Source organism: Carassius auratus, chromosome 4, assembly GCF_003368295.1.
Source record: "Carassius auratus strain Wakin chromosome 4, ASM336829v1, whole genome shotgun sequence".
Classification (NCBI taxonomy): domain Eukaryota; kingdom Metazoa; phylum Chordata; class Actinopteri; order Cypriniformes; family Cyprinidae; genus Carassius; species Carassius auratus.
Genome location: NC_039246.1, coordinates 12,163,985 through 12,186,797, shown reverse-complemented (window position 1 = coordinate 12,186,797; position 22,813 = coordinate 12,163,985). Strand labels below are relative to the sequence as shown.

At 35.8% G+C, this 22,813-nt stretch overlaps 1 protein-coding gene across 2 annotated transcripts in view; it reads left to right on the top strand.

Moving 5' to 3' along the window:
- Nucleotides 1-22,813, top strand: part of cdk17 (cyclin dependent kinase 17) — a 51,422-nt gene that overhangs the window by 24,013 nt on the left and 4,596 nt on the right. Inside the window, exons 2-12 of one of the 2 annotated variants that reach the window (XM_026226809.1) lie at nucleotides 2,616-2,764; nucleotides 10,175-10,339; nucleotides 15,675-15,808; nucleotides 17,962-18,087; nucleotides 19,700-19,756; nucleotides 20,749-20,863; nucleotides 20,982-21,076; nucleotides 21,167-21,229; nucleotides 21,366-21,489; nucleotides 22,462-22,582; nucleotides 22,664-22,761. In XM_026226809.1, the coding sequence (XP_026082594.1) occupies nucleotides 2,638-2,764; nucleotides 10,175-10,339; nucleotides 15,675-15,808; nucleotides 17,962-18,087; nucleotides 19,700-19,756; nucleotides 20,749-20,863; nucleotides 20,982-21,076; nucleotides 21,167-21,229; nucleotides 21,366-21,489; nucleotides 22,462-22,582; nucleotides 22,664-22,761 (1,225 nt within the window). In that variant the 5' untranslated portion in view covers nucleotides 2,616-2,637. The remainder of the gene's footprint in view (nucleotides 1-2,615; nucleotides 2,765-10,174; nucleotides 10,340-15,674; nucleotides 15,809-17,961; nucleotides 18,088-19,699; nucleotides 19,757-20,748; nucleotides 20,864-20,981; nucleotides 21,077-21,166; nucleotides 21,230-21,365; nucleotides 21,490-22,461; nucleotides 22,583-22,663; nucleotides 22,762-22,813) is intronic. The other variant, XM_026226818.1, reaches the window with a different exon arrangement.

Genomic DNA, 22,813 nt, shown 5'->3' with positions numbered 1-22,813 from the left:
ACAGCAGACTGGGAGATGAGAAGTCCTTATTATTATGTTAAAAAGAAGATATTATGCCATGTGCACTAAGTCCATACGAGGACGCGCGAGCACGGGTTTGACTAGATGTATTTGGAGGTTATTGCTCACGTCTCGTTCTGCACATATCCAAATGTTTCCATATTCGCAATGTATCTGAATGTTAAACTATAATATTTTTTTAATGTAAACTAGACAGAAAAAATCATCCTCTTCACATGAGCAAAAACGTCCTTTGCATAACAGCAGAGAGGACCGGTATAGGGTGTATTTAAACTGACCAGTGTAACTTTTTAAATGTTTGGTTGACTCTACTTTATTTTAATAATGAACAGACTGCGATGTAAGTTCGAAATTAGAATGCACTTTAGATGTTCTGTGTCATTTATACCAAACACAAATGTTGCTGGTTGCTAGTGTCTTTGCAGCACTACTGTTATTTATTTTTTATATATTTATTTTTTTATATTTTTCAGTTTAATTGATTTTTATTTCTAAAATTGTATTTATTTAAATGTATATTTAAGTTTACATTTATGTTCCAACAAACTTGAAAAATTCTACTTGATAAATGTAAATGCTCTAAAACTTTTATGTAAATGATTGAGATATATATATATATATATATATATATATATATATATATATATATATATATATACACACACATATATATACATATTACCTGTTTTATATATTTAATACTTGGTCAGTTTATTAATTTGTTTGGTTAACTTTGGATACATTTTTTTTATTTTAAAACAGTGCAGTGCACTAAAATAAGATGAATGAAGAGAAGTCAGTGCTCAATAAATTATGATAGGTTTAGAAAAAATGTGTTGTGCATCCACTTATTATTAGTGTGACATTTTAGCATGCAAATCAAAGGGAAAACTCCAAGATATCGGCCCTAAAAATCGGCAGCACATATCGGCCATCGGCTGACCCTGACCTCTAAACATCGGCATCGGCTATAGAAAAACCCATATCGGTCGATCTCTAGTAGCTTGTCAGTGAACTACGGCTGTGTGTATTAAATGCCTCTCCATCTGAAAGCACACGCTGGAGATTTACTACTGATCACAGGACTGGCTTTACTGACCAGATGAAAATCACATTAGATTATTTGCACAGCCCTAATTGGCATTTGTTCATTTAAATTTATTATGCATGTTTTCTTTTCAAATTACTTATTTTATGTACCAATTTAATACATTTATTAAAAATATATATTATTATATTATATTAATACTTAATATTAAAATTAAGTATTAATTAATACTTAAAATTAAATTTATATTTTATATAATACTGTTCTTACATTTAAACCTTTGCCTTTGACTTTCATTCAATAAGAAATGTATATTTTAAGATTTTTATTATTGTTTAAAATGTATTATTATAAATAAATGTGTGAATAAATAATATCTGAGGATTTTAGCAATCTCATTTGAACATTTGACTTAAAACCCTCATTCAGTCATAAATTATTACAATTATTTGTTTTACATTTTTACTCTTTTTTTATTTTTTAATTTTTTTTAATGTGTTTTACTGTTAATAGACCCGGTGTCATTTTATATTTAGAAAATGCATTGGTGTAAAGGGAATTATGGTGCATGTGGGAGTGTGTGTTTTAAAAATGCACAACCATGTGTTGAAGTGCCTATAAAAACAAAATACAGTCTCATGAATATTTGATTAAAAGCCTTTGGATTATTAATGTGGAGTTTTTTTATTATTTGTGCTTGTCACATGCAAGTTTAATCGGCCTGCTGTGTAGTTTAAAAAACTATCCCACAGAAACTTACTAACAAACACACACCTAAATGAGGCCTTCCTGTTAGTCAGTATATATTTAAGACCCTATGAAATGGTTTGACAAGCATTTTTTCCCTTTTGAAACAGGAAGTTAGTGAAGGACTCTTAATTTAAAACCACATTGAAAGCAATCAAATCTCATTCAAAGTTCATTCATTCGAGCAATTGTTGGTTGGAAAAGTAAATGAGAAGGTATGAGGGTTGTGACTGCCGAAGATGCACCAGCAAGCCATAATTTCTTTCTTTAATCAGCTAATCGGAGACTAGCATCTGGGGGATGGAATGTTCTCTTTCTAGTATTTTATTGGCATATGTCTGCGTTTACTAGTTGAGTCATCAGTATTTTGGTCTGTTTTCCTGGAAGAGAAGTACAGTAAATTCGGATTGACATGCAATGAAAGCCACAAACTCTCATTTAAATTTAATGTAAGATCATTATTATTATTATTGACATGCGATAGCCTAAACCAATTCTAAAATGCAAATGCAAAATACTCAGAATCTGTTTGCATTTGTAGAAATGAATAAAGGCATGATTAATGGAACATTATTGTCCTTGTTTTTCTTTTGTTGTTCACTTTGTCCTCAAAAATGAGTCAGAAATACACACATCATAGGGTGCGCTCAACCCTCAATGCCACAGAACTTAATAATAAAGTAATAAATTCAGTTTTTAATGAAAATGATTTTTTGCACACTGCATGACCCACAGATATTCACTGGCTGCTGATGATTAACGCTGTGTGTGTGTGTGTGTGTGTGTGTCTGTCCTGCAGGCCCCCCCTGCCTCAGGGGCCCATGGAGAGGATGAAGAGGTTTAAGAGACGTTTGTCACTCACTCTGCGTGGAAGCCAGACGATCGATGAATCGCTCTCGGAGCTGGCCGAACAGATGACCATCGAGGAGAACAGCAGCAAGGACAGCGGTGAGTGTGTGCGCTGTACCTTTCCTGTTGTTTGCTGTGTCTATATTGTGTGTGCAGGGTCACTGTTAATGTTAAGTAGCTCAGATTAGAGGCTGATTTATTAGCACTTTGATTAGCTTGTGGAACAAGAGCTCTGGAAACCTGGAAGAGGTCCATGGGAGCGGAAAAAGGACCTCTTGTGTTAAGACTTGGGTCGCAGGGGCTCTATAAACTGATTATTAGATTTTCTAACAAAACTAATTGAGTAAAGTCTATTTATATGATGACACACACCACTGCAGTGTGGAAAACCTGTCTTGCATGCGTTCAACATTCATTTTTTTTTCACATTTTCATCTTTATTTCACATATATTGCTCCCTCAAAACACTGTGTATCACTACACTAATATTTAAAGACAAATATTCTGCATTCTTGCAGATATGAGAAAGATGGCTTCGTGTTCGCTTTGGCCTGACCTCTGAGATTTGCACTTGAATAGTGATTTGTGTTTCTTTTTGAAATTTACAGAAATAGATCCTGGGCATTTAATCGAATCCCTTAAAATAACTTAGTATGTGTACTCTGTTTCAGTATAAGTTACTTTGACCAGTCAAGTCATTCTGGGGTGCTTAAAACAGAAATGAGAAGCTTGTGTTTTTGTGAACTCTTACCACTTCTCTATACCCTTTGGAGACTTTATTCTCCCTTTTTTATGTTAAAGGAGTGCAAGTTAAGCTCAGTCAACTGTTTGCTGATTGCATAATGATTATCAACACTAAATAATTTTAGGGAATAAAACTGAGTCACTTAAAATGCTAGTTAATGAGGACCATATTTAGAGGATACTTTTTGTTTTGTTTTGTAAATCTGTTTAAATCAGTGTTTACATTACATACATTTTACTGTTCTTTTAGGTTTTTAAACATTATGTTGTCTTGACAGTGTAGTTTATTTGTGTTTTTCCCCCTCCCACCATCAAATCCTGTTAATACATTGTTTGTCTTGTGTCTGTACTATTCAGGGTTACTTGAAATGAAATGTTAACTGAAATAAAATATATTTTCTAAAGAAAATATTTCCGCTAGTTTCAAAGGCAACATTTCTAATATTTATTTAGTTTAACTTGGTGTACTAAAATGACTAAAACTGGAAAAAAATAATAATAATAGAAATTCTATAAACACTTATAAAAAAAAAAAGAGGAAGTAATAAAAATTGTCTCTTACTGTAACCAGGATTTTTGTTTTATTTAAAGTAAACGAGCTTGTCTTAATGTCTCTCTTTTCGTTGTCTCTCTTTTTCTCACAGTATTTACACCCAGAGTATTTGATTTTTTCTGGTTTATCTGTATTGACCACATTAGCTTGCGTCAGTCACCCTGACACAACCATTTCTAGCTCCGTTGAAAACCTGTCATTCTGATCTGTCATAACTGAAGTCTGCACCATTTTTGTGACCATAAACAGTGCTGAGCCAGGACTGATGTGAAAGAGTCTGCTGTCATGCTTCCAGTCAACCTGAATGCCTGAAGCAATGCAATTTCAGTTGAGAAGAATCTCCCTGTTCCTCAAAGTGCTTTTTCTTCTCTTCACTCTTGTATGTTCAGCTGGTTAGTAATTACTTACCAGCAATGACACCCCTGTGAGAAGAATGAGAGGAAGGGAGCATGTGACAGCTTGTGAGGGACGGGCTAAATGAGCTCCTTTGCTTTCAGGCTGACCTGACGGGTGGACTGGAATCAGACAAACTGATTCAGACTGTACTATGAGACTCTGTGTAAACTGGAAGCCAGTGTGGTTTGAGTTCCAGAGCATTCCTGCTTGCCTTCCATCCCCGGCGCACCGGCTGGGTGTATTTAGTGCTTGCCTGAGGTAAAACAATAACCTCATTTATTGAAAGTACAGATTCAACTACCTTGGCCATTTCGGCCCAGACTTGGAGCACCTATGAGGGAAGGTTTTAATGCAATTGGGAAATGTGGTAAAACATTTCTTGAATGTAGAGTAACTGGGTCCAGGCCTTGTTGCTGAATCGAAAATCACTCTTGAAATAGGACACATTCAGCTGAGGGTGAGCTTGCAATTTGTTTTGTTTTTTTTGCATTTTTTTTTTTATAAATTATTTTTTGTAATTTATTCTGGCAACTGAATTTCACATACACATACATATATTCATATGCACTTAAGAAAATCATGCATGTGAACTGGTCTAAAGCTTATACTAGGGGGCCATGACAATCAGGAAAAAGAAAAATGAGAATAAATAAATAAAATAAAATAAATAAATAAATAAATAAATAAATAAATAAATAAATAAATAAATAAATTAAATTAAAAAAAAAAGTAAAAAAAAAGAAAGAAAAAAAGTATGAACTTTATGTAATGAACTGAATCAAACCCAACCTGATCTCGTGAGGAGAAGCAACTACATGGTGTTTTTGTATGATTTGAGTCACACAAAAAACATGCAGTTTTTGCAGTTTTGCCCCTAAACCTAACCGTCAGTGGGATGTAAACAGGTCAGGAAAAAAAACATGCCACTGAGATCATACGAATTCATGCAGATTAGCCCTTAATTGACCAAAACTTAAAATAGTTACTAATTGCGGCATTATATTTAACCATTATAGATGCATTAAATCACATTGTAGGCATCAGAATTATGCTGTGTTATTGCATTTCTCACTTTGACCAAAATATAGTTAGAAAAAAAGCACACATTTGTCTGAAATGTACACAGTCCCAGAATATTTACCAGCGCAACCTATTTACCACAGATTAAACTAGTGGTTGATTATTTTTTTATGGTTGATGCCAGTATCTGCAATTAAATTGAATTTATGCAACTATTTATATTAATATTATGTAAAATAGCATTTATATATTGCCATTGGCGATATATTTGTCTACCACTAGGTTAAATCAAAATTAAACATGGACATATCTGATTTTGTGCCTATTAGCGAGTGTCAACATTTCAGATTAGTCATTTATACTAGTGAGTTTTCGTTTTAAAACAGCGTTTTAGAATTAAAACGATCCACGCTTACACTGGCATTTCAGCTGTTTCAGAAACGATCTCCGTCTACACTACATAACCAAAAGCGCATGTCACATGACCATTCATGCACCCTGGGCATGTGCATATAAGTGTAAACAAGAAGTCAATTGCTATTCACTGGCAGGTTCAACAATGAGCATGATGATGAGGAAAAGCAAGGACGTCTTTTCGTTGGACAGATGATGAGGTGGAATTGTTAGTCAAATTAACTAATGATTACAAGAAGGCCGAAAATGTCGATTGTGAGTCATGCTTAAACAAATACACCCACACACTCGACAGAGACATGATATGGTTATTCGGTCGTCAAGGAAAGGGAGAGATCATGTGGGCAGCCACGCCATCATTTTCGAAAGTCTCCGTTTTTGTCCGTTTACACTTAAACGAAAACGGGGTCGAACGTGGAAAACGCCGAGTAGTGTGAACGATAGGTGTAACAGTAGCAAAAGTTATGCATTTTAAAAACGAAAACGCACTATTGTAAATAGGGCCTTAGACATTAGCTGTATTTGTAGATATCGAGACAGCTTAGTAGGGTTGGCACAGAGTCTGTGTATGTGTTTATCTTTATATCTGAATGAACACGGCCTTATCTGCATGTCCTGATGCATTGCAGCTGGTAACATTTATTACTGTGTGGACATTGGTCTGACCGCAGTAAAAACATCCTCTCTCTTATGCCCTAAACACTAACACTAGCATCCAGAGAATGCAGGGGTTGTATTTATTCTTTTTTTACTTTCACCAGTGTGAGTGCACAGCGGTGTAAACGTGCCCACTCAGCTCTGCGTGTACACATTGACAGTGTGGATGTTTTTAGGGCTGTGTGTTGAATGTGGGGAATGGCAGTGCTGTTGACCCGCCGATTTTTAATGAATGTTTTATAAAGAGCCTGCCATTACGTAAGGAACTTATGCCAATCTCTACTCTTTCCTTTAATCCACATATTAGCAAGGTTTTCTAACTTCTGCCAGCTTCATCTCGGTCAGGGTGAATCCTCAGCCTCTGTAGCCCATCTGAAATAACGTTCAGAGGAATATTATGCACTGTGATGGATGTAAAATAATCGTTACTTTAAATAAATAACTTTTATTTGAAAATAATGTTGGAGATGTATTTTTCACTAGGTTTGTTGGGACATCTGAAAGAATCTTTATTTAATTTAAAGATTTATAAGTTCTGTGTTAATTTTACATTAAGTGAGCCATTTGATTTATAGTCTCACTTTGCCCTCAGGAAAGATGTGCATGCAATATGGAAACGAGAGCAGATGAATGAACGTTTCCATCTCTTTAATATGAAGAAAATTACACACTGCTTTTAGGTTTCACATCACATTTTTAAGATCTGACTTTTTAATGTGCAGTTATAGATGAAGTCAGAAAGATGTCAGATGCAGGAGGCACAGTTTAGCATGGAGGAAGCATATATATATATGTGTGTGTGTGTGTGTGTTCATGTGTGCAAGATAGTGTAGAAAATAATAGGTATTTTCTAAGTACCACTTTCTGCATTTTGTAAATTAATGTTAACATTAACATAGTGACACTTTTAACTTATTTTTAGATTTTTATAACAGTATAATATATTTTTTTTTATTAGTAACATTTTTAATAACTGAAAAATATATACAATTTATTTTAGAAATATTTAAATGTGTGTGTTTGTGTTTTATGATATTATAATATATTAATATGTTGTTGTTTTTGTTATTGTATTAAAATGCTTTATTTACTATTATTTAGTTTGTTAATATTAATAATTAGCAATATTATAGTGTTAAAAAGTCCTTTGCGCACAAGAAAGACATGTATACTATATACTAAAAAAAAAGGATTGTTTTTCTGTACTGCTTCCTTAAATTTCAGCCAGTCTTTGTTTTTTTACGTTTGTGGTCTGGTGCTGCCAGAACAGGACAGTCATGTGCACCATCTGCCATGCTAAACTTATTCTTTAGAGTCATGTGTGTGGTTTTGTGCTTAGTAGTTCCCCTACATTTCGAACACTCTCTGAAACACGCTCCATCTCATTAGGGAAGAAAGAGAGTGAGTTTATGTCTGCCTGTGTTCATTTTGGCATTCAGGGTGCTGCACAAAGACCCCTAAGAGCCCGTCACTGGAGACTGTCGGCACGGCAACCGTAGACCCATCCTCGCTTTGGGCCCAAGAGTTTCTGCTGACGTGAAATATTTTCCTCAGGAGTGCTGTTGCTTAGCAACAAGACGGATAGGCATAGAGTTTAGATTTTATATACTTATGCACTGTAAAATGACAATTTCTTCTCAGTAGTGTGAAAAATAGCACACGTCTATACAGATTCCAATATTTTGTAGTAATCGCACCCTCCGATGGTGTCGGTCAGCGGGACCTTCCTTCATCTGACAGCGTGACATATCGTCACGGCCAGACCTGCTGAGCGTTAGCTGGGGAACATTCCAGAGTTTCCATGATGCTTGTATGGAAATAAAGTCCCTGTGCACAGCTGGCCGTGAGTGGGACCTTACCACATGGGCTCGGGCTGATCAGACCTGCGCCAGGTGTGTGTGTGTGTGTGTGTGTGTGAGAGCCTGGTGTTTGGTTGGATTGTCCTTAGTAAGCAGGTTGAAAGGCCTGTTGTAATGAGAGAGACAGCTGTGGTGTGGGAAGATATGAGAGACAGAGAGAGAGCGACCACAGTGAAAAAGAGAGCGCTCTCTGAATAAATGAAGATACGACACAGTCAGCATTTCATGCTCGGGCATCAAAACAGAGTGGGCAAACAACATTGTTTAACATGGAATCCGAATTGGGCTATTGATCTACCTATTTTTATTTTGACTTTCCCTTTTTTGTTGACATCATCAAACCCTAGTTCCCCTCCAAACTTAATAAAGAGACCAATTTTTACAATGCAGTCAAAACCTAAATGTTTTCTGTTCTGTGTTTTTAGTTAGGTGTTGTTTCGGTGTTGTTTGATGTTTTGGTTTTGTATTGTTTGTCTCTTCTTATTTTCAGTCATGTTAGAAGTAAAACTTCATTTTGACTTAACCACTTCACAAAAAATCCCAAAGAATAAAATCAAGCCTGCCTGTTTTGTTTTTGTTTTTCCTTCGCTTATGTAAGAAGTAAAATGGTTTGGGGCCACAGTTGCTTTGTCTTTATTTTTCGGAATATATTTTTAAAATATAAAATATTTTTTCGTCTTTGTCTTTATTTTTTGGAATAAAACACAGCAGACTAAGTATGTAAGACTTTATAAATTAAACTCACAGAAATAAACAAGTTACTAAATTTTTACTACATTTTAACTTCAATATTCCATTTGTGTGTGTGTATATATATATATATATATATATATATATATATATATATATATATATATAGTTTCTATTAGGGAGCCTCTAGACCTGTTGGTACCATTATCAAGTGATCAGGATGTTAGTGCTTTTTGACCAAGGAATCAATTTTGACCTAGGCGGATGCAATTTAATAGAACATTCTGTTTAAGAAAGACATTTTAGCTTGGGTTGTTTAGAGACAGAGAGCCTCACTGTTTGTGTTGTTCTAGATCTGAGCATGCTGCGGTAGAATGACTTTTAGATTACAATGTCCCAGGGAGCAGCTCTTTATCTCCTTATGTAATGCAGTACCACTGCGGTGCTGTGTGTGTTTTTCTTCATGCGTGTGTGTATGGGTGTGTGTGTGAGCTCAAGGAGGGGTTGGTTGACCGGACAGGTGGTGTGAGCAAAAACAGGTGGGAGGGACAGGTGCACACACACACACACACACACACACACACACACAGTGCGATGGTCATATAACCTCTACAGTCGTTGATTAAAGTTAATATATGCAGTGTATATTTTATTTGAAAGGCACATGGGTGTCAAGTGTCAGCAGTGGTTCTATTGGTTAATAATGTGTTGTCATATCAACAGCTATTTAATAATTAACTCCCTTTTTTGATTAAAACTTAAGTTTGTTTGATTGATGCTTTGTCATGGCTTGTGTTGATTTGGCTCAACTGGCTCCAGTAGCAACAGCTGCTTTCCTATTGGTTTAAATGTTGCTATAGCAACACCTTTGCGATGATTGGCTTGTCTTTCGATTAAAAGTGAAAAGCACAGGAGGTGTTGCCTTCCCAGCATCACTCAGCTTGATGGAAAGTGAAAGATATGGGTGATTATGTCAAGACGTCACCAGTTTCTAGAAAGTTGCCAGTTTCCTTTTAATTGCTGTAGCTTGTCTTTGACCTCAGCATAACCTCATGTAGTAAAGTAATACTTTTAATGAAGTATTGGCTGCTTTGCACCTATGAGGATATAAATCTATTCATGCAATTACACTGATGTTTTGTGTGTGTATTGATGGAGGTCTCGTTGTTATTTCAGAGCCCATTGTGAGGAATGGCCGGCCGCCCTCCTCCCACAGCATGCACTCGTTTTTGCACCAGTACACGGGCTCCTTTAAGAAGCCTCCCCTGCGCCGACCGCACAGTGTCATCGGGGGCAGTTTGGGGTCCTTCATGGCCATGCCTCGAAACGGCAGCCGTCTCGGTGAGTGGCCAATTATAACACACTTGCAGGCTGTTTTCGGAGAGCCTTCATTTAAAGACATATTCAGAAGTATTCAGCATTAAACATGATTCTTTAAAAAGACAAAATTTAATCCATTGCATTGGACTTGACAAAACAACAAAAATTGGATATGAACTGCAGTAATATTTAAACTTGTTAAATATATTTAATTTATTACACAATTGTAATAATTTTAGACAGTTATTACATGATTTTAATCATTTTAATATATTTTTTCGGATGAACATCAATTATTAAAATAATGATACTATTTTTAGTTATTATTATTAATGTTTATGTTAATAATCTGAACAAAATATTATATAATTAGCATATTATTATTATTATTATTTTTTAAGAAAATAAAGAAATATTGAAATAAACAGAAAAGAATATTAATATTATACTTCATTGTTTACTTTTTAAAATAATTGTTCTAAGTATGTATTAGTATTAGGCCCGGTTTCATAGATAGGGCTTAGCCTAAGCCAGGATTAGGCCATAGTTCAATTAAGACATTTAAGTAATTTTTATAAACATGCCGCGTAGAAAAAAAGCATTACTGTTGTGCATCTTAAGATAAAAAAACGAAGGCACTGATATATTTTATGATCTGTGAGTACAAGTTTCTTTCAATTAAAACAGCTCAGATTTACATTTTAGTGTAGAACTACTCTTAAGCCTTGTCTGTGAAACTGAGGGTTAATTTTTAAATATTTGGCTCAAACCTCTGGGTTGGTTAATGATTGATCATTTTTAAAGAGCCAGTAAGATGAAAATTCTAAGCTTCCTATCACTGTTTATAAGTCCTGTACATTAGGTTTAAATCCATCCAAGGTTAAAAAACATTGTCATTTTGTCAAAATATCATTTTAAAATTACCTCAATTCTCAGAGATCCCCAAACGGTTCGCACGAAGCTGTTCAAAAGATTCAGTTTCCTTAAACCCCACCTTTCGGTAGCATACTGTGTTCTGATTGGTCAACTAACATGCAAGCAGATTGGATTGGTTGTTCGCACACACCTCCACGGTAAACTATGCGTTAGCATCTGTTTGGGGTGAATTATGTCTTATTCCTCTCACCGCGAAGCAAACAGTAAAATAAAAAACTTGAACAGTCTCGCTGTTTTTCTTCTGTGTGGGTGTATTCAAGCCGCGCACTTCAGTTTGAATCTGAATAGCGCGTTCAGCGTGGGGGCGTGGTCACATATAATGAAGGGAGACATGAAAAACAGACATCGCGTTGTTTTCACATGGATTACTTTATCACAGAATATCTGTTGTTTAGTTTTAAAGTAGACATGTCAAGCTTTCTATAGATATCTCTCTCATGTCTCTTCGTTGAGTATTCACGGAGTAACACTTCATTTTAATGACGTGTTTGTACATGACGATCAGCGCAGACAGGCTGCAGACAGCACACATACTGATAAGACGCTCGGGAGAAAACAGACACATAACTTCATAATCATACTTCGCGTTGTGATTCGGAGATGCTCGTTGTTCTAAATAAAGTTGGTAATGAACCATCTTTTATGGCCAAACGCTTTGATAATCCCGCTGTACTCACCGAGATTAGAAAAGCAGTCATCAGTGAAATGTTGTGAACACAACAAAAGGGATTTGTTGTACTGCTCTGGTATTGTGGTAAAAATGAATTTTAGCCATTGGTTCCTCTGATCTTCATTCGTTGGCAGTGAAAATAAAACAAACTTGCCTTTACAATTAAAAACACACTGTCTCCTCGACATGACGCTCTCACACCAACCAGAGCGTCTGTGTGGGGGGTGGGGCAGGTCAGAGTTCCGTTTCTCCCCAGACGGTAGGCGGAGATTATTATGCAAAGTGTTCCTAGTGACGTACATAGAGATGGGCAAAAGATTTGAAATCTATAACGACTCGTTTCAGCGATTCAGAGTCGACTCCTTACTTTAGAAGCCAATAACTTTATAAATCGTGTACTTTTTGGTTTAATTATTTGCACATTGTTTACACTGATGGACAGCTACATCATACACTGTAATACAGGTAATTTTTGATTTCCCATCTGTGTGGCTCTTTAAGGATCATGGTGTGGATGAAGCACACCTGAAGCTTGTGAATGACTCAAGTCGCACTCACCTACAACCAATCCCAAATTTGCCAAGACCACGCCCACTTTCACTTTATTGGCTACTTCAGTTTGACTGCAAGTGAGCAGTTCTTCTCTCAAAAAATGTTTAGTTATATTAAAGAATCGGTCATGAGTCAAAAATTCAGCTCTGCAAAATCTTGCAATACTATGAATGTGAGTCGCTCAACCTTATCTCCCTGTCGTCATGGGAGCAGTCATGTCTAACCCCGGTGTGCATGCGTGCAACTGTGCGAGTGGGTGTTCACACACACACACACACACACACACACACACACACACACACACATATACACACTGGCAGGAAGTGAGTCAGGAGAAGGTTAGTGGGAGGCGATCGAACAAGAAGTGTGTGTCACAGTTGAACGGTTCCGTCCGGCTTCCCTCAGAGTGAGTGTGTGTTTGTTTGGAGCTTCTCATACATCAGACTGTTATTTACCAGCATCTCAGACACAAGTCCAGACATGTACCGCCCCAATTCCTGCATTCTTATCCTTACACAATGATGTCAGTGAGCGGCTGTTTGTTTATTTGGCACCGTTTGTGGAATTTGTAAGCTGTGATGTGAATGCGTTAGGTGATCATCTAGAGTTTCCTTGAATAGGACGCATTCCAAGTCAAAGACAGTCTGGAGTTTATTAGAGTTTGACCCACTTTCGTTCTTGCAGGATTTTTCCGTGCCACACTTGGAAAAGTAGAACACTGCGCATTCTAGACTTTCCCAGCATTAGTGTTTAAAAGATGGGTGGAGGAGAGCAGAAGACAGAGAGATTGGGTGAGGCAGACAGATGACACGCATCAAAATTACAAGTGAGGTTGTCTCGGGCTTGACGGGATGAAAGAGCACAGCGCTTCTGATGTTGAGAGGAGGACGTGGAAGGAGATGAAAGTCAGGAAAGGGAGAGTGAACTGAGGGAAATGGCGTGATTTGACAGAGTGACTCGTTACCTCACAGTATGTCGGATTTAATAAAAAAAAAAAAAAAAAGGCACATTACCTGCGACTGCACACACTTTCACACTTCATCACACACACCATCTTGCTGTTTCAAAAGACTTCATTGGTGTTGAAGGGATGCAGAAATGAGGCCACAGCGGTTGCTAGTCATGAAACTGGAACCCTCCTCATGTCTCTCTAATAAGATATGTCCAGGTCACATTTCACTCCAAGGTCAAAATATAAAAGAAATACCAAGAAATTTTATTCTGCATATAAACCATGATGCCTAAGATTTTTTACACTGACATTATTTCTATTAATTCCCCCAAATGATTTAATTTAATATTTTCTATTCTCTTCTATTATTATTCTATAGCTTCGGGCATCGTGATGTTTCACTGTAGACATCATCCAATGCCAAATTTGTAGACCTCCCCCAACCCTAATACCAATAGTACACTTTTTTTATTTTTTTGCCCACATTTCAGTAATGATAGTTAATGAGGATAATATGCTTCTTTCTCTTTGCTTCATTCTTTATGCAAAATAAATGTATGGTTTTCTTGTGGTTTTGGCATAAAATATGACTTAGACTTCTCCGGACAGTTTCTGAAAGATTCACTTCTCTCCCTCTGGTCTGAAGATATCCGAGTGGGCAGACAGCAGACTGCTGTGCCATAATAGATGGCCCTCAGGTTAGATACTTTTTACTGCCTCTGCCAGATAAAAGAGCGGGCCGATATGTCACCCTTGGGGGACTCCTCCTTATGAGGTGAGGGAGGAGGGGGCCTTACAGCAGCAAACAGCCTGCCATATATCTACACAGCCCACACGACCACACCTTTAGACTCTTTTTCTAGTTCCCAGCTCTCTTTTATGCGGTAATATAATCTCTTTTCTTCCGGAACAGCTTTTATTTTCCATTGCTTTTAGGCCGCCCCTTTTCCAAGTACTAAAAGACTGCATGTACAAGCACATGTACATGAACACGTGTTGACTGGACAGGACTCTTAATTCCCGGCTGCTGGTTTTCAATTTGTGAATGTGCATGTGGTTTTTAAATCCTGATTACATCATGATAGGCCAGCTCAGATAAGCTGGATCAAACTTTTATGTAATAGAGAAGAGTTGAGGACATTGTTCACAGACAAGTGCTGTATAAACAAAAAGCACATGGTACAGTGCATATCCCTTCACACTTTTCTTGTTTTCGATAGGTGACAGGTGAATTTGAACAGAGGATGTGTGTCAGTGTCATGGTTGACTGGTTTTCATGAATATCAAGAACTGCGGGAAAATTATTAACAGACGTTCAGCTTGATGTGCTGTGCATATGTCGCTTTATGTACACTGGAATGAGTGTGTGTGTGTGTGTGTGTGTGTGTGTGTGTGTGTGTGTTTAAATGGAAAAGGATGAATAAGGTCTTTCACTGATGGAAGAATCAAATGCTGCATTTATAGCGCGCGCGCACACACACACACACACACACACACACTAAACTGAATCCCGAATCACTGTCTATCTTATATAGTCAGATTAGTGTGTCCCAAACCATAGTATATTAGTACATTATACTTTTTAACTTATTTTAACCATAAGATAATGTAATAGTAATTTTTTAAAAACTTGTTTTTAAAATAATATAATTATAATATAATTATAATTTGATTTTAAATACTTTTTTTTACACGTTTAAATAAAATTTCCACCTTGAATTAAACTATTAAAAATATTACATATACATTTATAATATTAAATTATTTTATTTATTTGTCAAATTGTGAAGTTAAAATGTTTTTATTTAAATAATAATTTTTAATCACTTTAAATATAATAATAATGACACTCCTTCATTTAAATTTAGTTAAGTTTTTTTTCTCTCAAATTTTCATTTACCTTTTGAAAAGCCAAATATAAATATCCAAATATCCAAAAATAAATTGAATTTAATTGTATAATATTTTTATATTTATTATTTTCAGTATAAATTAAATTCAGTATAAAAGATGATGAACATGAAAAAATGAAATAATATGATCAAACTTCCATTCTTTTATTGGGTATTAGTGTAAGCATATGGGAAGTATTGTAAGTATTAGGATTCAGCTACTGCATGCACGAGTATATGTGCTAATAAAACCTCCCAGAAACCCTTTCCATAGCTCATCAGTTAGACCAGAAGCACCTCGCACCACATATATCACACATTTTCATTTTGTAACCTCCTCTTCGTCTCTCGCAGACATTGTTCATGAGAATCTGAAGATGGGTTCGGATGGAGAGAGCGATCAGGCCTCAGGGACGTCCTCAGACGAAGTGCAATCGCCCACCGGTGTGTGTCTCCGCTCCAGAAGTCACCGGCGCATATCCATGGAGGTAAGACAGACTGCGGTGGCCATAAATGAATCAGCTGCACAAACCTGCCACACACACTCACTTATTCACAGGAGGAGGTAGAAAGTGTGTGTGTGTTACCCTGAAAGCTTCAGACTGGGTGATGTGTCACTACTGAAAGCTTTATTTTTGGCCTTGGGTAGGTGGAGGGATTCCTCTGGTGTGTTTTCTTTCTCATCCTTTCCTATTTTCTCCCACGTCCTGTTAGTTCGGCTTTTCTCTTCCTCTTTCTCCTTGCTGAGATGATCTTAAGAAACGTTGAGGTTTTGTGGGCAGGTGCAGATGTTATAAGAGGAACTGCAGTTCGAGAACTCTCAGGTGTTAAACGTCAGGTTTTGAAGATTTGAGATCTTTGACTAGTTTTTGTCTTAACCAGCCACAACCACAACAAATAACAGAACATTTCATAAATCAAGATCTTTGGTTTCTTTTTTGTCAGTACGATTTTGTTTCTGTCTAGGCTAATAGAATACATAGTCCCGCCCATTGTGAATTCTCATTGGTCCAAAATCCCACTCGTTAAAACTATGTATTGAACATCAAATATGTTCTGATTGGCTGCGATTATGATGCGTCATGTGGCTTTTTCATTTCCTTTGAGTACAGAAAAATCACTGTAAACAGGCGTCGCATTTGCTTCGTACTGTATCAAACTGTGATTTTCAAATCATACAGATCTGTGTCTGTCTGTTGAGGTTGGGCTGCTGTTTGATATTAATAACTGGCTTTCTGTCTTACCGCACACAAGGATCTGAAAGGAAGGGATTAGTCCTCTTTTTTTCTTTCTTTTTTCACTCCTTCCATTTCCACTTTCTCTTTTTCTCTCTGTAGTACATTGTTAAAAAGTTTGAATAACACTTAGAGGATTTTGAAATGGACTACTTAAAAAAAAATCAGAATTAACCTGAATGCATCAAGACATTCACGTCACACTCTTGCTACATAAAGCTTGTAAAGCTTCTTATTTTGGGGTTTTAATTGCAAACCTCAGTCCAAACTGGTTATTTGGCCATGTGTTCCTCCCTCTATCTGTCTCCGGGGCTCTTTTGCCTCCTGCTGTATGAATTGGGTTACTGCAGCTACATGCACAGTTTAAAAGCCGATAGATGTGTAGATATCATTTAACAATCCACAGGTAAATCTCATGAAGAGGTGTAAGGTCACATTAAAACATTTCATAATTAAGAGGGGGGAAAAAAAGAAATTTGTTGGATGTGTTCTACTATTAAGATTTTGTGACATTTGCTAATTATTTTCAGTCTTTTTGATTTTAGTTTTACCACCAACATATCCTTACTGCAACATATATAAAAAATATATAAATAATGTACATTATAATTTAATTTATAAATCATATTAAATAATAAAATTATTTATCCATTCGAAGTTTGTAGTTATAGAAAATATGCTAATTTTGATTGGTTTAACCATTTTAATAAAAATAAATAAATAAAATAATTACCAATGCTCAGATATAATGTTTGCTTGTAATAATGCATAATTTACTAAGATTTTAAAGTTTTCTTTTTTATTATTATTCTTCATTTACTTATTTTTTTTAATTATTATTTCCTTTTCAATATTCTGCCATGCCATTTGAGTGTTTTAGTTTTTTGTTCAAATTCATTTATTCTCATTGCTGTGACAGTTATGAAAATCATCTTTTCTAAACACTTTAAAAAGTGCCACAAATGGTTTTATTTTGCATTAAAGTGATGAGAATTGTGTGGGTAAATGTGCTTAATTTAAAGATTAATGTGCTGAAGTTTGTTATGAAAAAGTTTTTCTTGTGCTGCCCAGTGAGATTATAACATGCTGCGTGTGGATTTAAAAGTAGCCTGTGAGTGAAGAAAAAAGTCATGCGCGAGAGAGAGATGTAAATGCTGGAGATTCAGAGCGTGATGGAGGGTTATTTATGGAAGATGCTAATGCTCTGGTTTGAGAACGGCTTTATGAAGTCACGCTATCTTATTTAAAACCAGCACACACACATTCCTCTCAGACGAGACACACCAAATGAATAGTCAGTCACCAAGCATCAATTATTAATCTGATTCCTACTTTGATAAGAACTGAGCTAATTTCGTCCCTCGTGACTGATTTGCTTGCATATGTGTGTCTGATTTAATTCTCAGGACCTGAATAAACGCTTGTCTTTGCCTGCTGATATCAGGATTCCTGACGGTTACCTGGAAAAACTGCAGCTGAGCAGCCCTCCGTTTGACCAACCCCTCAGCCGACGGTCACGTCGAGCCTCGCTGGTGAGTTTGCATGAATAAACCCTCTGAATTATAGATTATGTATATTGATCAAAAGTGACAGGGAAGACATTCGTAATGTTTACCAAGAAAATCAATTTCAATTAAAAACTGTTCATTTTAACTTGTCACACAAATAAAATATATTTTAAAGTATTTTAAAATAGAAAATCGTACATTTAAATTTTTATAATATTTTAGAATATTAGTTTTCACTTTCTCTAAAATAAATATAAAAACTAAATAAATAAATGAAACGACAGACCTCAAACGTTTGAACCATAATGTATTTTACAATCAAGTGTTGTCTGTGAAATGCATAATAGTGTGTTTTATTATACATTTAAAGGATGGGTCATTTGAAAATATCAGGATTTAACTCTTTTTGCACACATCTAAGATGTTTTTAGTCATCAATGCAATGAAATCATACAATAACCACAGTCAGTCAAACGCCGGTGTTGCTAATATATGTTAATCAAAACTTGTAATGCTTTTGTATTTGCATTTGCATTTTTCTGCCAAACAGACATGGTTGAATCTCTTCGATTGCATCCAGGTCATATTACACACAAAATTTAAAGATTCTAAAATAGTTTTATATATATATATATATATATATATATATATATATATATATATATATATATACCATTTAAATATAACATGTACATCGAATAAAAAATATAAAATCTGTTTTGCACAAAGAAATGTCTTGTTTTTTTTTTTTATGAAGTCCATACAGCTTTTGCACTGCAGTATATTGTACTTTTCAGAAGCTGTGCAATGACTTTGTGGGTCACGATTGTTTACGAAATGAGATCTAATCGTATTAGATTTGAGAAGAACAGAGAATAGCTCGCACAAAACTATCATATCATGCCGTTGAGACTAGAATATATGGGAATAGAAATAGTGCACACGCCATACATGCAACTTTTAAAGTGCTTTTTTTGCAGGTGGTAAACTCATGGTACGTGCTTTACTGTATGAAAAGAAGAGTTTTGAAGGCCTTTTGAGATCCATGTTTAAAAGAAATGGGTTTGGAATGGCATGAGAGTGAGTAAGGATATTTTTAGCTGAGCTGTTTAAGATAAAAGATTATGTCTGAAGAACATTCAGCTGTAGTTATTGAGTCCACAGCAAGCTTTTCAAAACAAGACGAACTGCTGCAGATAAACCCGGCCAGTGGACGAGAAACCCAGTGTCACACATTGTGTCGTACTCTCAGTGGAGCACAAAGACACATACCATGTTCTTTGTCTGTTGGCCGCATACATAGAGGGTTTAGCATGTGAAAAACCCCCTGCTTTTGCGTCTGGGCTTCTTGGCATCCATTGTTCTTAGCTGCCATCCGTCTATCTCGTCCCCAAGTCGAACCCTCAATGTGTGTGTAAAGGAGAAGGGGTTTATGTTGGCATTCTGGTGCCCCCTGGTGTTCATGGCAGTCTGAATACTGTGTGTGATTAATAGCTTTGTCTGGGAAATAATTTGGGCTGCAGATATCAGAGACACGTGTTTCTCACTGATAATGTCTGTTGAACACATGCAGGTCTGTTCAGCATTAACCAGATCGCATTAATGAAGCAATCTCTCTCCTTCTCTCGTTTAATAGTCAGAAATCGGCTTTGGGAAACTGGAGACCTATATCAAACTGGACAAGTTGGGAGAGGTAGGATGAGCCTAGTTCTGACCTTTCATCAGTATTTTGCCCTGTCAGAAAAGTGCATTTAAAAGTGATTGATTTGGTGGATGATACAACAGAAGTCCTGGACTTACACATCACACAGAAGTTTTTATGAACTGATACCATTATCTGATACCAGGAATACTCTGTTTGCAGCTCTTTCTGCCACTGTGTTTATCCCATAACTGAACATGTTCAATAATAAGGGGGTCATTGAGATGATCTTGGTCTTTGATGCCAATCTTTACTGTACATAAGATATTTTTCAAAATACTATTGTTTTATTTATTTATTTTTAGACTTAATATTTTACTTTTTTTATTTATTTATTTTAAAAAAAGTTTGATCCTTGTCTGAATAATTAATCCATTAACTACATTTCTAGTGTAAAACTAGAGTGCTGAAAAAAAATTGTGCTGTCAAAAAATTATTAATCCATTAAACACGTATCCGTAGTATATAACTTGTGTGACTGTACCTAAGATTTTTTAAAGTACTATTTATTTATGTATTATTATTTATTTTTCTTTAGTTCTACTGTAAGGGTCTAGTATTCAATCGTTATTTATTTATTGAAGCCAACAACATTAGGTTGATTGTCAGTAAATTATTAATCCTAAAGCTGCATCCCTAGCATGAAACTTGTGTGATTATACAAAAATGATTTTAAGTTTACATTTATTTATTTATTTGGGTTAGATTTGACTTTATTTTTAACCAATAGCATTGGTTGATTCTTGTCAGGAAATGATTAATCTATTACATGCATCCCTAGTGTAAAACTTGTGTGACTGACATTTTTCAGAGTATTGTTTATTAAAAAAATTTGACCTACAAAATGGATGTAATTCATTTATTCATTAATTTTACTACAATAACATCGCATGATGCTTGTCAGTAAATGATTAATCTGTTGTTACATACCTAGTGACTTTTTGCATTCTGAAATCTAATCATTGCTATAATTGTATTATAAGGGGACGTATGCCACCGTTTTCAAGGGGCGGAGCAAACTGACGGACAACCTGGTAGCTCTGAAAGAGATCCGATTGGAGCATGAGGAGGGCGCTCCATGCACAGCTATCAGAGAGGGTCAGGAATCTTTCTCTTTGTGTCTCTTTCTCTTCATCTCTCCTCAAAAGCCCTTTGGATGCCAAGATATTCATGTCTATAGTGCCCTGAATTTATCCTGCCATTTTCTCTCTTTCAGTGTCATTACTGAAGGATTTAAAGCATGCCAACATCGTCACGCTTCATGATATTGTCCACACGGACAAATCCCTCACTCTGGTCTTTGAGTATCTGGTGAGTGAACTTCTCATGCTGCTCCTCTCATTCTGATCCATTCGTTTTTTTGCTCTATTTATTTATTTGTTCTGTGATGGCTTCCTGCAGGATAAGGATCTGAAGCAGTACATGGATGATTGTGGAAACATCATGAGCATGCACAACGTTAAGGTCTGTCCTGTGTCTGTTTATTCTACACCAAATGGATTTAACAAAACATAAACGGTCGGTTCGTTAGTGTTAGTGCAATAAAACACATGAAACATTGTTTCTGGTCTTCTAACCTGTAGTCCATGTGTGGTTCTAGATTTTCCTGTTCCAGATCTTGAGAGGACTGGCGTACTGCCACAGACGCAAGGTCCTGCACCGGGACCTGAAACCACAGAACCTGCTCATCAATGAGAGGGGTGAACTCAAACTGGCAGACTTTGGTATGTTTAGTGATCACACTCACTGATCTATACATAGCTAAATGAAACCGGGCTCTTGCCCACTTCTTTCTTCCAGGGACTGTTGAACGGAACGCTCACACTAGTCAAACAAACCAGGCTTTGGGGGTTAAGATTGCCTGGTTTCAGCAAACCCTAATTATTCTCCCACATCCCGCACATACGAGTCTCTATCCGCCCATCAGGTGTTGTCCCGTGATCGTGCAGGTCTCTAATAGGAAGGTGCCTGTTATAATGTTATGATCGAGGCTCTGGACTCTGAGCATAACTTGTTTTTCTGTAACAAACTATAAAATATTTCTATAAAAATGTTAATTCCCTCTCAGTGACGAATAGCTTTGGTTTTATATTTAATTTGATTAGCTACATTAATGTTATAAATTGAGATTATGGAAAATAAAATATTTTACTGCTACTATGTTAAAGGAATACTGCTGTAAAAAAGCATCTTATTTTTTTTTAAGTGTTTGTAAACCAGACATTATTGCACTTTGGTTCATATAGCAGTATTTTTTAATGAAAAAAGTGCACAATACACTACTTTTTTTATTTTATTTTATTTATTATAATATTTGTATATTCAAAATATGTATTTCATTTTATATCATATGTAGTTTATTTTATATTAGAAATACGTTAATATATTATAAATTTTTTGATTTACAAATTAATTTATTAACTTTTATTTTATTCAACATAAATACTAAATGTAATATTTCAAATGTAAATTTTAGTATATATTTTGTGAACTTTATGTTGTCTATTATGTATTTTTTTTAATATTATAATATGTATGTTCAAATTTAATGCATTTAACTTTATATCATTTTATTCATTTTTCATAAAAAAATTTATATACATTTTTCACATTTTTTATTCATAAAATGTATATGATTCATTTTCTATATAACAATTTTTTTTAAGTGTAAAAATAAATGTTTTTTTTGTTTGTAGGTCTGGCACGAGCCAAGTCGGTTCCCACTAAGACGTACTCTAACGAGGTGGTGACCTTATGGTACAGACCTCCTGATGTACTGCTGGGATCCTCCGAGTACTCCACACAGATCGATATGTGGTGAGTGATTTTTCACATTAACATTCAGTCCTGTCCTGTATGCTCTGTCTTATAATCTCACTGTCTCTTTCTCTGCCTCAGGGGTGTTGGATGTATATTTTATGAAATGGCTGCAGGACGGCCGCTGTTCCCAGGATCTACCGTTGAAGATGAGCTGCATCTAATCTTCAGATTACTGGGTGAGCGGACACACACACACACACACCCACACACACACTCACTCACGCCCTG